At 40.5% G+C, this 13,613-nt stretch overlaps 1 protein-coding gene across 1 annotated transcript in view; it reads left to right on the top strand.

Annotated features, from left to right (window-relative positions):
- Positions 1-13,613, top strand: part of hmcn1 (hemicentin 1) — a 365,295-nt gene that overhangs the window by 186,150 nt on the left and 165,532 nt on the right. Inside the window, exons 32-38 of the mRNA XM_078407604.1 lie at positions 1,488-1,769; positions 3,020-3,128; positions 4,583-4,752; positions 5,259-5,413; positions 6,200-6,323; positions 9,131-9,232; positions 10,831-11,007. Coding sequence (XP_078263730.1) covers positions 1,488-1,769; positions 3,020-3,128; positions 4,583-4,752; positions 5,259-5,413; positions 6,200-6,323; positions 9,131-9,232; positions 10,831-11,007 — 1,119 coding nt within the window. The remainder of the gene's footprint in view (positions 1-1,487; positions 1,770-3,019; positions 3,129-4,582; positions 4,753-5,258; positions 5,414-6,199; positions 6,324-9,130; positions 9,233-10,830; positions 11,008-13,613) is intronic.

The following is a 13,613-nucleotide window of genomic DNA, read 5'->3' as shown; positions in this document are numbered from 1 at the left end:
GAGTGAACAATTAATCTTAGTTGAGGAGCCAAGATTTGCCCATATCCAGGGCAAAGTCTTAGTTCTTCTCACAACAATCCACTTCCCAGAAAGCAATCCTGGCATTTTCTTACATAGAAACATAGAAAATAGGTGCAGGAGTAGGCCATTCGGCCCTTCGAGCCTGCACCGCCATTCAATATGATCATGGCTGATCATCCAGCTCAGTAACCTGTACCTGCCTTCTCTCCATACCCCCTGATCCCTTTAGCCACAAGGGCCACATCTAACTCCCTCTTAAATATAGCCAATGAACTGGCCTCAACTACCTTCTGTGGCAGAGAATTCCACAGACTCACCACTCTCTGTGTGAAGAAATGTTTTCTCATCTCGGTCCTAAAAGACTTCCCCCTTATCCTTAAGCTGTGACCCCTGGTTCTGGACTTCCCCAACATCGGGAACAATCTTCCCGCATCTAGCCTCTCCAACCCCTTAAGAATTTTATATGTTTCAATAAGATCCCCCCTCAGTCTTCTAAATTCCAGCGAGTATAAGCCTAGTCTATCCAGTCTTTCTTCATATGAAAGTCCTGCCATCCCAGGGATCAATCTTGTGAACCTTCTCTGTACTCTCTCTAAGGCTAGAATGTCTTTCCTCAGATTAGGAGACCAAAACTGTACACAATACTCCAGGTGCGGTCTCACCAAGGCCCTGTACAACTGCAGCAGAACCTCCCTGCTCCTATACTCAAATCCTCTTGCTATGAATGCTAACATACCATTTGCTTTCTTCACTGCCTGCTGCACCTGCATGCCTACTTTCAATGACTGGTGCACCATGACACCCAGGTCACGTTGCATCTCCCCTTTTCCTAATTGGCCACCATTCAGGTAATACTCTACTTTCCTGTTCTTTCCGCCAAAGTGGATAACCTCACATTTATCCACATTATATTGCATCTGCCATGCATTTGCCCACTCTCCTAATCTATCCAAGTCACTCTGCAGCCTCCTAGCATCCTCCTCGCAGCTAACACTACCACCCAGCTTCGTGTCATCCGCAAACTTAGAGATGTTGCATTCAATTCCCTCGTCCAAATCATTAATATATATTGTAAATAACTGGGGTCCCAGCACTGAGCCTTGCAGTACCCCACTAGTCACTGCCTGCCATTCCGAAAAGGACCCGTTTATTCCTACTCTTTGCTTCCTGTCCGCCAACCAATTCTCTATCCACCTCAACACTGAACCCCCAATACCGTGTGCTTTAAGTTTGTACCCCAATCTCCTATGTGGGACCTTGTCGAAGGCCTTCTGACAAGGCCTTCTTCCTCTTCATATCTGAGAAGCACTGAGGCAAATCATGATATCACAGCTGACATCAATCTCTTCACTGCTTGATTACGATTTACAGTACAGAGCAATGGTCCAAGTTAACCTCAAAACTTTCTAATATATTTTTAAACTTATTTAGACAGACTAATCTATTCTACTCACCTTTTTTTCCAGTTCCTCCAAATGTTGAAGGGCAGCCTGATACCCCTCTGCTGAAGAAAGTAATTGCTAACAGCTCAGTGGTTCTACACTGTGAGGCTTCTGGCCACCCACCTCCAGTTCTTACTTGGCTGAAGGATGGGGTTCCCGTGAAAGCTACCAACCACACACGTGTCCTGCAGGGAGGCAGGACCTTGGAGATTCTCAATGTGGTCGTGTCCAATGCAGGTGGCTACACGTGCATGGCTAGTAGTATTGCCGGAGAAAGCCAAATAAAGTACACCTTGGATGTTCTAGGTAAGGAAATAAAAGAATGTTTGCATTACCTTTGCAATCCCACAAACCCAGCAGCAAGTTCTATTTGGGGAGATCAGTGATGAGGAGAGATCCCAGGCCCTGATTTGCCACATGAGCTTGAAATTATCTTGAACAATTCTGGACACACGTATAAACCTTAATCCAGTGCTTCTTAAACTGGTGAATGGTTCACCCAAGGGTGAATGAAACTAGAGGGGTGCATGAAGGGTGAATGACTTAATATATATAAAATAATTTGCAAGGGAGAATACGACGAAAATTACCAAAAAACATAAGAAAATTTAGTCGAGGGTGAAGGAAATTTAGTCATAAAGACTCAAGGGTGTATGAATTTAAGAAGCACTGCCTTAATCTCATGAGAATAACCGACTCTTGGTGGATTAACACATTTAGCCTGAATGTATGAAGTGTTTTGACAGGTTCTGTCACTTCATTCACATTGAATGCTCCTAATGTATATTAATGCTTCAAGCAAAAATGTTCTCACATGCATACTTGCCCACAATAATGAGTCCGTGAATCTTTCACTGTTATCTAAGTTCTCAAGATCCCACAATTTAACTTTGATTAGGAGGCAGAGATCAGCCATGATTGAATGGCGGAGTAGACTCGAAGGGCCGAATAGACAATAGGTGCCATTCAGCCCCTCGAGCCAGCACCACCATTCAATGTGATCATGGCTGATCATTCTCAATCAGCACCCCGTTCCTGTCTTCTCCCCATACCCCCTGGCCTAAGAATGGCCTAATTCTAGTCCCATAACTTGTGAACTTAACTGAAATTTGAATAATTCCATGCCAGCTGCCCATGCAGGCATTTACCATGAAGGCCTTAGTTGGTGTCAGCTATTCAATGGGCCCAATTCCATCTGAGAGATGAAAAACCTTGCTGGATCTACACCTTTCAGGACAGGTACAAGGATAGGAAAGATATTTGTTTTCTCAAATATTGCTATATGTTCTTGATTAACTAATCACAAAGAATATTATGTCATTTGAAGATATTTCCACATTTATAAATCTAATGGGTAGCTAATTTTCACAGAAGATAAAGTAAGTGATGGTGTCTTTTTCCCTGGAGCGTGCAGGTGTATTTGAAAACTGACTGTTCATCAGAATGTAGGTGGTAAGCGGGAAATTTGTGGGAATCAAGTGACTTTTAATGATGCAACGTGCTCACATCTTGATTGCACTAACATTTGCATGCTTTACTTTTCTATCTTGGTACAGTGCCTCCAAGTATAGAAGGGGACGATGAAGCCATGGATGCCACAGTAAATGCCCATTATGCTCTGGAACTTGAGTGTAATGCAGCTGGAACTCCTCCTCCGGATATTACGTAAGCCTTAGCTACGTCTGCATGATTGCAAATGCTTACACCACAAGGCAGATTAGCAAGAGTTAATAAGATCCTTAAAGAGGAAACCACTCCATTAGAAAATCAACAGGCCAATTACTCAATGATTACTTTGCTTAATATTTTCTTGCTACTTACATCTTTCTGAACATCCTTGCTTTCCTAATAGTATTGATGCAGATGATTCCCTGGGCAGTACCCAATGTGATTCCGCTCTCAATGTTGTCGGGAGGAGAGACATTGTAGATCAGATCAGATCAGATTCGAGTGGTTTATTGTCATACACACAGGATACAATGAAATAACATCACACAAAGCTCATAGAGTAAACAGTGTACATGGAAATGATAAAAGAACAGTAAATGTACAGTGCACAATGAAAATGGACTGAATAGAAAGGAATAATGAGCCAGTGGATTGTGTTCACTGCTCTCTGCAGCTTCAGGTAGTCAAGAACAGAGCAGTTGCATAATCAGCTGAGATGCATCCTGTTAGAAAACATTCTATGGAGCATCTGTAGAAGTTCAAAAGGATTCTTGTGCGGACCCACTGAATCTTCTCAGTTACCTAAGAAAGTAAATACACTCATGCGTTTTCTTGATTACTGTATCAGTGTGAAGAGACCAGGTTAGGTAGTTGGTGATATGGAACTAAAAGCAGTTGACCATCTCTACAGCAGCTCTTTTAGTTGGAATAGGGTCGTGTGTTTGCACTGCCCCAGCCACCCACCCCTGCCTTCTTAGGTCTACAAATAATTCCTTCACCTTGCTGAAATTATGAGTTAGGTTGTTGCCCTGACACCATGACGCAAGGGTCTTGATCTCTTTCCTATTCTTTGTCTTATTGCTGTTGTTGATCTGACCAACAACAATAGATCATTGACGAATTTAAAGATAGAGTTGGTGCTGTACTTGACCACAATATCATAGGTTTACAGAGAATAGAGTTTGGGTCTGAGCGCACAGCCTTGAGAAGCGCCTGTAGGTGTAGGTCATGGGCTTATGCCCCAACTTACGAATTTTGAGGAAATTCTAGGCCCTCGATTGCCAAAAAAAGGTTTCCTAATTCTACTTAATGAAAGGCCATGTCTTTGAAATGGGCTAAGCAGTTCACAAAAATAATAAAACAGAGAATGGTGGAAATGCTCATTAGGTCAGGCAGCATCAATAGAGAAGAAAATGGAGTTAACATTTTAGGCCGATGACCTTTCCATGGTACTAAGAAAAGTGAAATTTATATTTGGGAGAAACTTAACGTTGGTGAAAATCAGTTTTTAGAATTCAATTGCATGCAACAATGACTGCATAATTTAAGTGATGCATGTCCCCATTTTTTGCTTGATAAGGCAACCGGTTGATCCTCAATGTGTTGACAATGAACAGCTTGGAACTGCAATTACATGGATCTTGTTGAAATTAAAAATTATTACTTTTTAGGTGGATGAAGGATGGAAAACCAATTAAAAATATAGCTGGTGTTCAAATTACAGCCAATGGTCAGAAATTGATCATCCCCCAAGCCCAGATCTCTGACGCAGGCAGATACCGGTGTGTAGCTACTAACGAAGCAGGCAGTCGGCAGCGAGAATTTACTGTCATTATTCAAGGTAACCACCCGCTCGTCAAAAGCAGATTTGTAGATTACTTTTGTTTTTGACCGTTAACTTTTTCTTCATGACTTTGAGGGTATTGCACAACAGACTAAAAGCAGAATGAAGAGTGGGTGCAAATACCTCCATCACCTTTCTGAACCACCCAACCACATTATATAATCTGTCACCTCAACAATTCTAGATCTGTGCTGTATGACTCTATCTGCCTTAATTAACAGATCGGAAAACACGTTTTATGATTTCACATGCTATTTAATTGGAGGTCTCTCATTAAAGAGATGATCTATAAGGTGACTTATTTTTTACAACAATGCAACATTATTTTTTTATTATCTGCCTATTGGCAGAATATTTTTTTTAAATTATCTACATTTGGCAGAATATTTGTCTGTCTTAGGATCCAGGAAGTTAGTTTTATGCCAGGAATTGACAGCTAAAAGTTAATTGTATTGCTGTGCAAATGGTATAACATGTGTTTCCTTTTTACCTCTTCAATGCAGTTTCCCCAACAATTAGATCAACGGGCCCTTTGGAAAGATCAGTCGTAGTTCATAAAACAGTGATCCTGCAGTGCGTCGCCAATGGTATCCCAAACCCTAGCATTACGTGGCTCAAAGATGAACGGCCTGTAAACACAGCAAGAGGAAACATCAAGGTATGGTTGTTGAATTATGATAGCCATATTAAATAGCTGAAGATATTTTAGCTGTAGTTTATAATTTCATGTTGCAGCTGATACGTGAACAACAAATTGGAGATTGACCATTCCCGAGAAAAATATATTCCTTGGAGAGAGAAAACCTTTGTTAAAAATTTCAGGAGCAGTAAATGGAGAAACAATGTGAGCTTCGTGGACTGAAGAAGGGTCCCAACCCGAAACATCGTCTGTCTATTCCCTCCACAGATGCTGCCCTGAGCAGCTGATTTCCTCCGGCATCTTGTGTTTTTGCTCTAGATTTCAGCATCTGCAACTCCTTGCGTCTCTGTCCAGCCATGTAAAATGATGTGGCCACAGGTTGCTGGGGTTCTGACTGCAGCAAGGGAGACCCTGTTCAGTTCAGTGACATCAGCGCAATTGCACTGAGTGGCGTGTAAAATCGACAGGGTGCAAAACTAAATGTGTCAGCCTGCATGAAACTAACCCCATCCCTTTCCCTGCTGATAGTATCTTTTACCATCAATTTTACTCAGCAAAAAGCAAAAGTTTTCTTTTATTCCAAATGGTTAATTTCTACCTGTTGATAACTCATGAACCGAATGCCATCAATTATACCTTTCAAAGTTTTATGCCTGATTATTATGAGGTCATCTGGCTGAGAAGTGGCGGCACTTTGAAACAAATGATGAGGATCATATCCTTGTACAAATACATGTTTCCATCACAGCACACAGTACATTAAGGTCTTTGGTGAAGTTGGATTATGTTATTGTGTGTTTGCAGCTGGAGTTTGCGGCTCATCAGCTGCAGATTGTGAATGTTTTGCTGGAGGATGCGGGCCGGTATACTTGTGTAGCAACAAACGCAGCTGGAGAAGCCCAGCAGCACATCAGACTCAATGTGCATGGTAAGTATTAAACACCAACACCAAAGCTGTTTACCAAGTAATTTACTCGATATTACATTTTTAACTTGCTACGTATTCTAGCATTCCCATTCTTCAATTCCGTGTCAAAACTATCCTTAAACCGTGAGAACAAAACACACTGGGCAGCATTGCTTTACAATGTCTGCATCTCCAAGGACTTCTCTTCATCATAAAATAGTTAAAGAAAAGGAAAGAATGACCTAAAAATGTTTGAATTGTATGACCAGTGTCTGCATTTATGTGCTGATGGGTTAGTCTACAGGTTAAATGAGATCTAAAGCAGGAGAGAGCATGAATTTCTTTTGCACAGTATATTTTTGAGAATCTGCTGGAAATGCTGCTTTTCCTAGTCCTTGAGTCCTGCCGCATTCTACTTCCCATCTATGCCCTGCCATTGGCAGTATGATTCAATGTTAAATAAGAAGATAACTGCAGATGCTGGTACAAATCGAAGGTTTTTATTCACACTGCGTTTTCTTCAGACTGAAGAAGGGTCTCGACCCGAAACGTCACCCATTCCTTCTCTCCTGAGATGCTGCCTGATCTGCTGAGTTACTCCAGCATTTTGTGAATGATTCAATGTTAAAACTTCTAATCTGATATGGACATTACCCTCTCTCCCCCTCTCTCTCTCCCCCTCTCTCTCTCTCTCTCTCTCTCCTTCTCTCACCCATGTGTAGAAATACTAAAATTGTTGTTAATTTAGTAGGTGATGTTGTTAAGCATCAGTGGTTTTATCATCATTAAACGTCTGGTCAATCATAAATCAATGAACTTTCAAATCAATGAACTTTCAAGAAACAATGTACCTTACAATTTTATTTGAAAATGTCTTTATTTCATGGAAATGTTTTTAATTTGTCCACTAACAGAAGTATACATTAATATGTTTTAAAAAGAAATAGTAACAGAAATTTTGGGATGGAATGGATGTTTGTCCTTGTCTTCTGCTCATTGAATGCTGGTACAGAAATATACCATACAAAATAATGTCAGTGTCTTGTTATATATGTACTTAACGTGCAACAATGTGCAAGATACATCTTCTGGATGCACTGGGACGCATCCTCAGTGATGTGACCTGGGGTCATCGGGTGTTTCGGGTCTCACAACATCAGACACCCTCGCCCAGACGACCCAGCCGGGGTTGATCAGGCCCCGACTTGCGTCCCAGCAGCAACCGCCCACGGATCAACCCTCTTAATCCAAAGCCATCTAGTGGCTATCTCTGCCGCTTCGCTTGTGGATTGAATGGCCCTTTTCTTTGCCAGCCCCGTAATGCCCAATTGGTTGAGGACTTTGCAGAGTGAGCATCCTGCAAAGCCTCTACAGCCCACCTCTATGGGTTCATAGCCTGTCTTCCAGCCTCTGTCCCGGCACATCTCCACCAGCTCCTGGTACTTTGCGCGTTTCCTCTCATTTGCTTCTTCCATACGCTCAATGATCAGCTGTTTTGTCACTTCGGAGGTGATGATCATGTCTGGCCAGAGTGATGTTGCTGTGATGTGCTGCGGAAATTTCAGCTGTTTGCCTAGATCGACGTGCAGCTGCCAGTCAGTGGCCCTGTAGAGGAGGCCCACCCTTGTTTTTGGTTGTGGTCGAGGCTTCTCTCCAACTTTGACAAAAGTGATTGGTTTCTTTGGGGCGTGGTGGTGTTTGCTGCTACTGATGGCAGTGGCTATGCTCTCAGCAACCATCTTGAGCACCTGATAATGGCGCCACTGATAGCGACCTTCCCCAAGGGACTTTGGGCAGCTGCTGAGGGGATGTTCTAATGATCCCCTTCCAGTGCAAAGTGGGCAGGAAGGTGTCACGCTCTTGCCCCAGACGTGGAGGTTTGCTGGGCTTGGTAGGGCATCGTAGACAGCTTGGACAAGGAACCGGACGCGCTGGAAGTCTGCCTGCATTATTGTCACCAATTCTAGCAAACTGAGCAGTTAGTACATTTAACAGAGGACAAATGTTGCATCAATTTCGGCAGAATTCACAGTTTTTAAATACTCGACATTTGTGAGAAGTATTCAATTCAGATCATTATATAATGCTTTTAAAGGTAAGGAGGGGCAATGTTTTCTGGTGTGTTTGTGAGAACATCCACCAACTTTGGAATTCTTTACCTTGTAAACTGTGGAATCGTGGTCTTAAGTTCGTTCTTCACAAAGATCAATAGCTTTGTGAATACTATTCAGATGAAAGATTATTGAAAAAACTTAACATGACATTCCTTAATGATTGATATATGGACCGTGGCATTCATGTATATTGGTGTGCAAGCATCATATCACAATTTGCAGATGACACAAAACTTTGATGTGTGATAAACAGTGTGGAGGATAGTCAAAGACTCAGAAGATATAGACAGAGTGATGGACGGACAGACGGCTGTCTAGCAAAAGCAATCGTGATTTGGAATTTGAATAGATATTTATGGGAGAAAAACATTTTATAGCTCCATGAAAAGAGCTGAGAAAAGGAACCAACCAGATCCCTCTTGCAGAGTTGTGCTCAAAAGAAAATAGATGCAAAATATTTTTTTATGGAATAAACACTAGAAAAAATATAATCTTACATGGAAATATTCAGCATTCAGCCAAATGGTCCAGGTTGCTGTTTATAGCCTACCACAGCGTTGTCTTCCTCAAATTATTTCCTCTTCAACCCCTAATAAAGTATTCCCTCCTCTGTCAAGTTTGCATTAACCCTCCACTGCCCCAGCCACTTCAGCCACTCCTTATAGCGATACATTTTCCTACCAATGAGAAAAACTATTTTGCTTCTCTTTGCAGAACCTCCGACCATTGAAGATGGAGGCCTCACTCTGAACAAGACTGTGATTGTTGGAAATCCAATAGAACTGAAGTGTAAAGCAGCAGGAAACCCAATACCAGGTGGGATGGCAAACTCCTATAATCTGCAGAAGGATTGAATTACAGCTGTTACTCCTTATTTGCTTGATCAATGGAATGAATGGAATACAGTTTCAAATTGTCTTTGAATTTTACCAGAAGCCTTCATGTAAATATTTGTGATTTGGGGAAATGTTTTAAGGGTTCTAAGGGTAGGCATTCAGAATGAAATACAATTTGGTTTTGAAGTTTGTCTTTCTTTGTAAATTCCTGGTTCACAAAATGTTTTCTGGTACAGCCATAATCTGTGTTGTGGTATTGGTCATGGTACATCGCAGAACTGGAGCTAAGCTGAATGTGGGACAGGTAATAAAAATGGCGGTTTGACCTGTTTGCTCTCTGCAACCACATGGTATGTGCACTCACAAAGAAAAACACATCAATGGTACGTGCAAGTTAAAGATCTGACCAAGGTCAGACACAATCACCCCTTAAAAGTCTTAAAATTCCATTAACTAACAGCTCACACACAAGGAGTCGATATAGGGTCCATCCTCCAAATTAATCAAGTCAAGTCAAATTTATTTATAAAAGCACATTTAAAAACAACCCACGTTGACCAAAGTGCTGTACATCAGAGCAGGTACTGAAAACACAATAAGAAACAGACATCACCGCACACAGGCACAAATAAAAACAGTTCAAAGGAAGCAGCACAAAACAAAAATCAGCCCCATCAGAAGGCTTCAAAACCCTAAAGAATGGAAGTATGTTTTGAGCCTGGACTTAAAAGAGCCGATGGAGGGGGCAGATCTGATAGGGAGGGGGATGCTGTTCCACAGTCTAATGTACTCCATTCAGTTCTTAAGTTCATTAGTGATAGGAGCAGAATTGGGCCATTTGGCCCATCAAGTCTACTCCACCATTCAATCATGGCTGGTCTCTCCCTCTCAAACCCATTTTCCTGCCCTCCCCAAAACCCCTGACACCTGTACTCATCAAAAATCGATCTATCTCTGCCTTAAACATATCCATTGATTTGGCCTCCACACCCTTCTGTGGTAATGAATTCCACAGATTCATTAAGAGGCATAAGTCTCATAGATTTAAGATCAAGGTGGAAACATTTTAATATTGGAGAGAATTGAGCAACTCGAGAGCCTCTCGATCAAATAAATAAATGGTATAAACTGTCAATGAATTGGACTACCCCAAGTGGATTTCTTCTGGACGCTCTGATTTCCTCCCACTTCCCAAAAGTGTGCTAGTTTGTAGGTAAATTGACCTCTGTAAATTACCTCTAGTGTGTAGGATGTGGGTTAACATGTAGCTAGTGTGATCGATGGTCGGCATGGACTCGTTGAACCAAAGGGTCTATTTCTATGCATCATCTATCAATAAATCAATCAAAAAGTAGTTTACTCCAACCACAGAAAATTGTAAATTACAGATGTTAATTGAAATCTTTGTACAATATGCACAGAGATATGAAACTTGTGAACTGTTGTGACAATGTAGTAAAACAGGAACAAAATTTTCTGTGTGTCTTTGGAAAGAATATCCTATATTTGCTCTGATAATTCAATTGCTGTAAAACACTTCTTATTTGAAGCATTTTAATTTTATTTTCTGCCTATCAGCTATAATATGGTTCAAAGACAACCGGCCCATCAACACAAGATTTGGAGCTTCCACATTGGACCGGGGTCAAGTTCTTCTGATTACCAATGCCCAGGTAACAGACATGGGTGTGTACAAGTGTACAGTCACCAATGTGGCAGGAACTGCTGAGATATCCTACAAGGTAGACATTTATGGTAAGCAAAGCTGCATGGGCATTTATTTATTCAGTATAAATCCAGTATCTTGATTTAAGATCATTGAAACTCAATGGAAATTCTTACACATATAACAATATGCTGAAGATAGACACAAAATGCTGGAGTAACTCAACGGGACAGGCAGCATCTCTGGAGAGAAGGAATGGGTGACTTTTCGGGTCAAGACCCTTCTTCAGACTTTTTACGTCAGTTCTTTTTGTTTTTGTAATTGTTTAAAAAAAAAAATTTAATCAACTCTAATGCAGTTAATGAAGCATTTAAAGATTTAACACTTTTATAAATTATTTAAGTATTGTCACCAATTAAATAATATGGAGCACCGACCGGTTAATGAAGGAGGAACCAAAGTGGATTTTAAAAGAAAAGGCTTAAAGTCCAATGTTACTTTTTCAGCCTGTCAAACAGTGCAATGAATATTATCCTCTGTACATGTGCTTGGTTTTGGTTTGCCTGTGATTTATACATTTAGCATCAAATTTAAACACAATAGCTAGACACCAACTAATTATTGATAGGACTGGAACCTAGATTGTAATTAAGTGTGATGTCCCTGCCTGACATATTTGATCAGGAAATATTCAGAGATGAGAAGAGCCTCAAGCACATATGCTCTAACACACAATGTTTGTCGAGTATTACTCCGCATGTTACTTCGTTATGAACTTGGGGCCCATGTTGCACATGATCCACACTGGCAAGCGAACAGAATGGGAAAACATTGGGCAGCCAGAAGTAAATAGACCATTGAATATGTTACGTGACTGTACACCTGTAGCAAGATGGTAAGTCTGAAAACTATTGACAGCAGCTTCAAATTGCTGACTTGAAGTGACAGCATTTGGACACAGGAGAAATAAAAGATAATGATCCCTGTCACGGTTGAAGCAGGAATAGTGCAAGATGCCATGTTGGACCCAGTCGGTCATGTTGGGAAGACTAGCATTTTTTATATGGTGTGTGAACCCTTCAGTCCTTTCATAGAATAGGTGGAGATGTTTCTCAGAACAAAGCCAATTGGCAACATGAGCTTGAAAGTAAAATTATATTTGCTCAAAATGAAGTCTTAAGAAAGTAATCTTAGCAAAGGAAATGGATTTACAGTTGTGGTACAGTGTGCAAGTCTGGTCACCTAGGTATAGGAAGGATATCATTAAATTAGAAAGGCTGTAGAAAAAAATCACCAGAATGTTACCTGGACTTGCGTGCTTGAATTATATGAGAGAAGCTGGATATGATGGGACATTGTAACATCGGAGGCTGAGGGGTGACCTTATTGAAGTATACAAAATTATAAGGGACATAGACATAGATAAAGTGAATGCTCACAGATATTTTTTCCCCAGAGCCAAGAATTCTAAAACTAGAATCTTTTCACACAGAGGAATGGCCATATCTTGAATGATCTACCAGAAGACAAAATTACGATTTTTAAAAGACATTTGGACAGGTACATGGATTGGAAGTATTGAGAGGGATATGGGTAAATACGGGCAAATAAAACTAGGCAACTTGGTTGGTGTGGACAACATGGACCTAAAGGCAAGATTCCATGCTATAAAGCTCGATGACTCAAATATGTAAGACACTTCAGCACACAAGGCAAAATATGAGACAGAGAGATTACAGAGTCAATTCGATCCTCGCGATTTTAGCGAGTTACATATTTGGAATCAGAAACCAAATCTCATGCAAAAGATTTGTTAGATGTGTTGAAGAATTTCTTCCAACTCTGTTCTTTTGGCACTTAATCAAATGTAGTTTAGCACCTGAGCAAATTGAATATGTTATTAAAAACAAATAAATGGTATTTTCACATGCACAGCAAAACATATCTCTGGAAATGGCTTCCAAACTATGTTAAAGAACTTCAGCTAATGGAGCCTATCAGTTATCTGTGACAAGGATGACAGTTTTGATATGAGGCTAAAATTCACATGATTGAATTGGTTGTGAAAAGCAGCTATCAATGTTCTGGAGATCATCAATCACGTGTATGCCAAATTAGATTAGTGCAAAAATGAAAGGAAAATGCAGCAATTTGAAAATCAAAGTGAAAGTTTATTATTTAATCAATGTGAACATTGTTACCATTGCTGACTGCTCGAATATGGGCAAAGATATGTTCCTAAAAAAAGTACAATTGACAAGAAATATGCTGAATCTGAAGTCATAATCTGGGAGCGCTAAGTGCACTGTGTACTTTCTCATGTTGGACAAAAAGTGATGCTACTGATCACATTAGCAGACGACATAACAGCTTAAATCATCTCTATGAATTATGAATCTACTGGAACATACTGTATATAATTTAATATTAGTGATGCCATTAAAATGCAAAACTGTGTTTGATTACTTCAGCTGGGCCAATTTACATGCTTCTCTCACACTTGTTTTTGCTGTTGCTGAAATTCTTTGGTCTTGAGGGTGTATCTGAAATGACCAGATGATAAAACAGAGTGTTTCACTTCAAAATGCTTACATTTTGTGTTACGTGCAAATGATTGTTCTGATTTTGGAGAAAGTGAAAATGAAAATTTGGAGAGATATAAAATGGCCTGCAGTCCCAATTATGTACATTACTC

Source organism: Rhinoraja longicauda, chromosome 11, assembly GCF_053455715.1.
Source record: "Rhinoraja longicauda isolate Sanriku21f chromosome 11, sRhiLon1.1, whole genome shotgun sequence".
In the NCBI taxonomy this organism is placed as follows: domain Eukaryota; kingdom Metazoa; phylum Chordata; class Chondrichthyes; order Rajiformes; family Arhynchobatidae; genus Rhinoraja; species Rhinoraja longicauda.
Note: the sequence above shows the minus strand (reverse complement) of the source record. Positions and strands in the feature narration are given on the sequence as shown.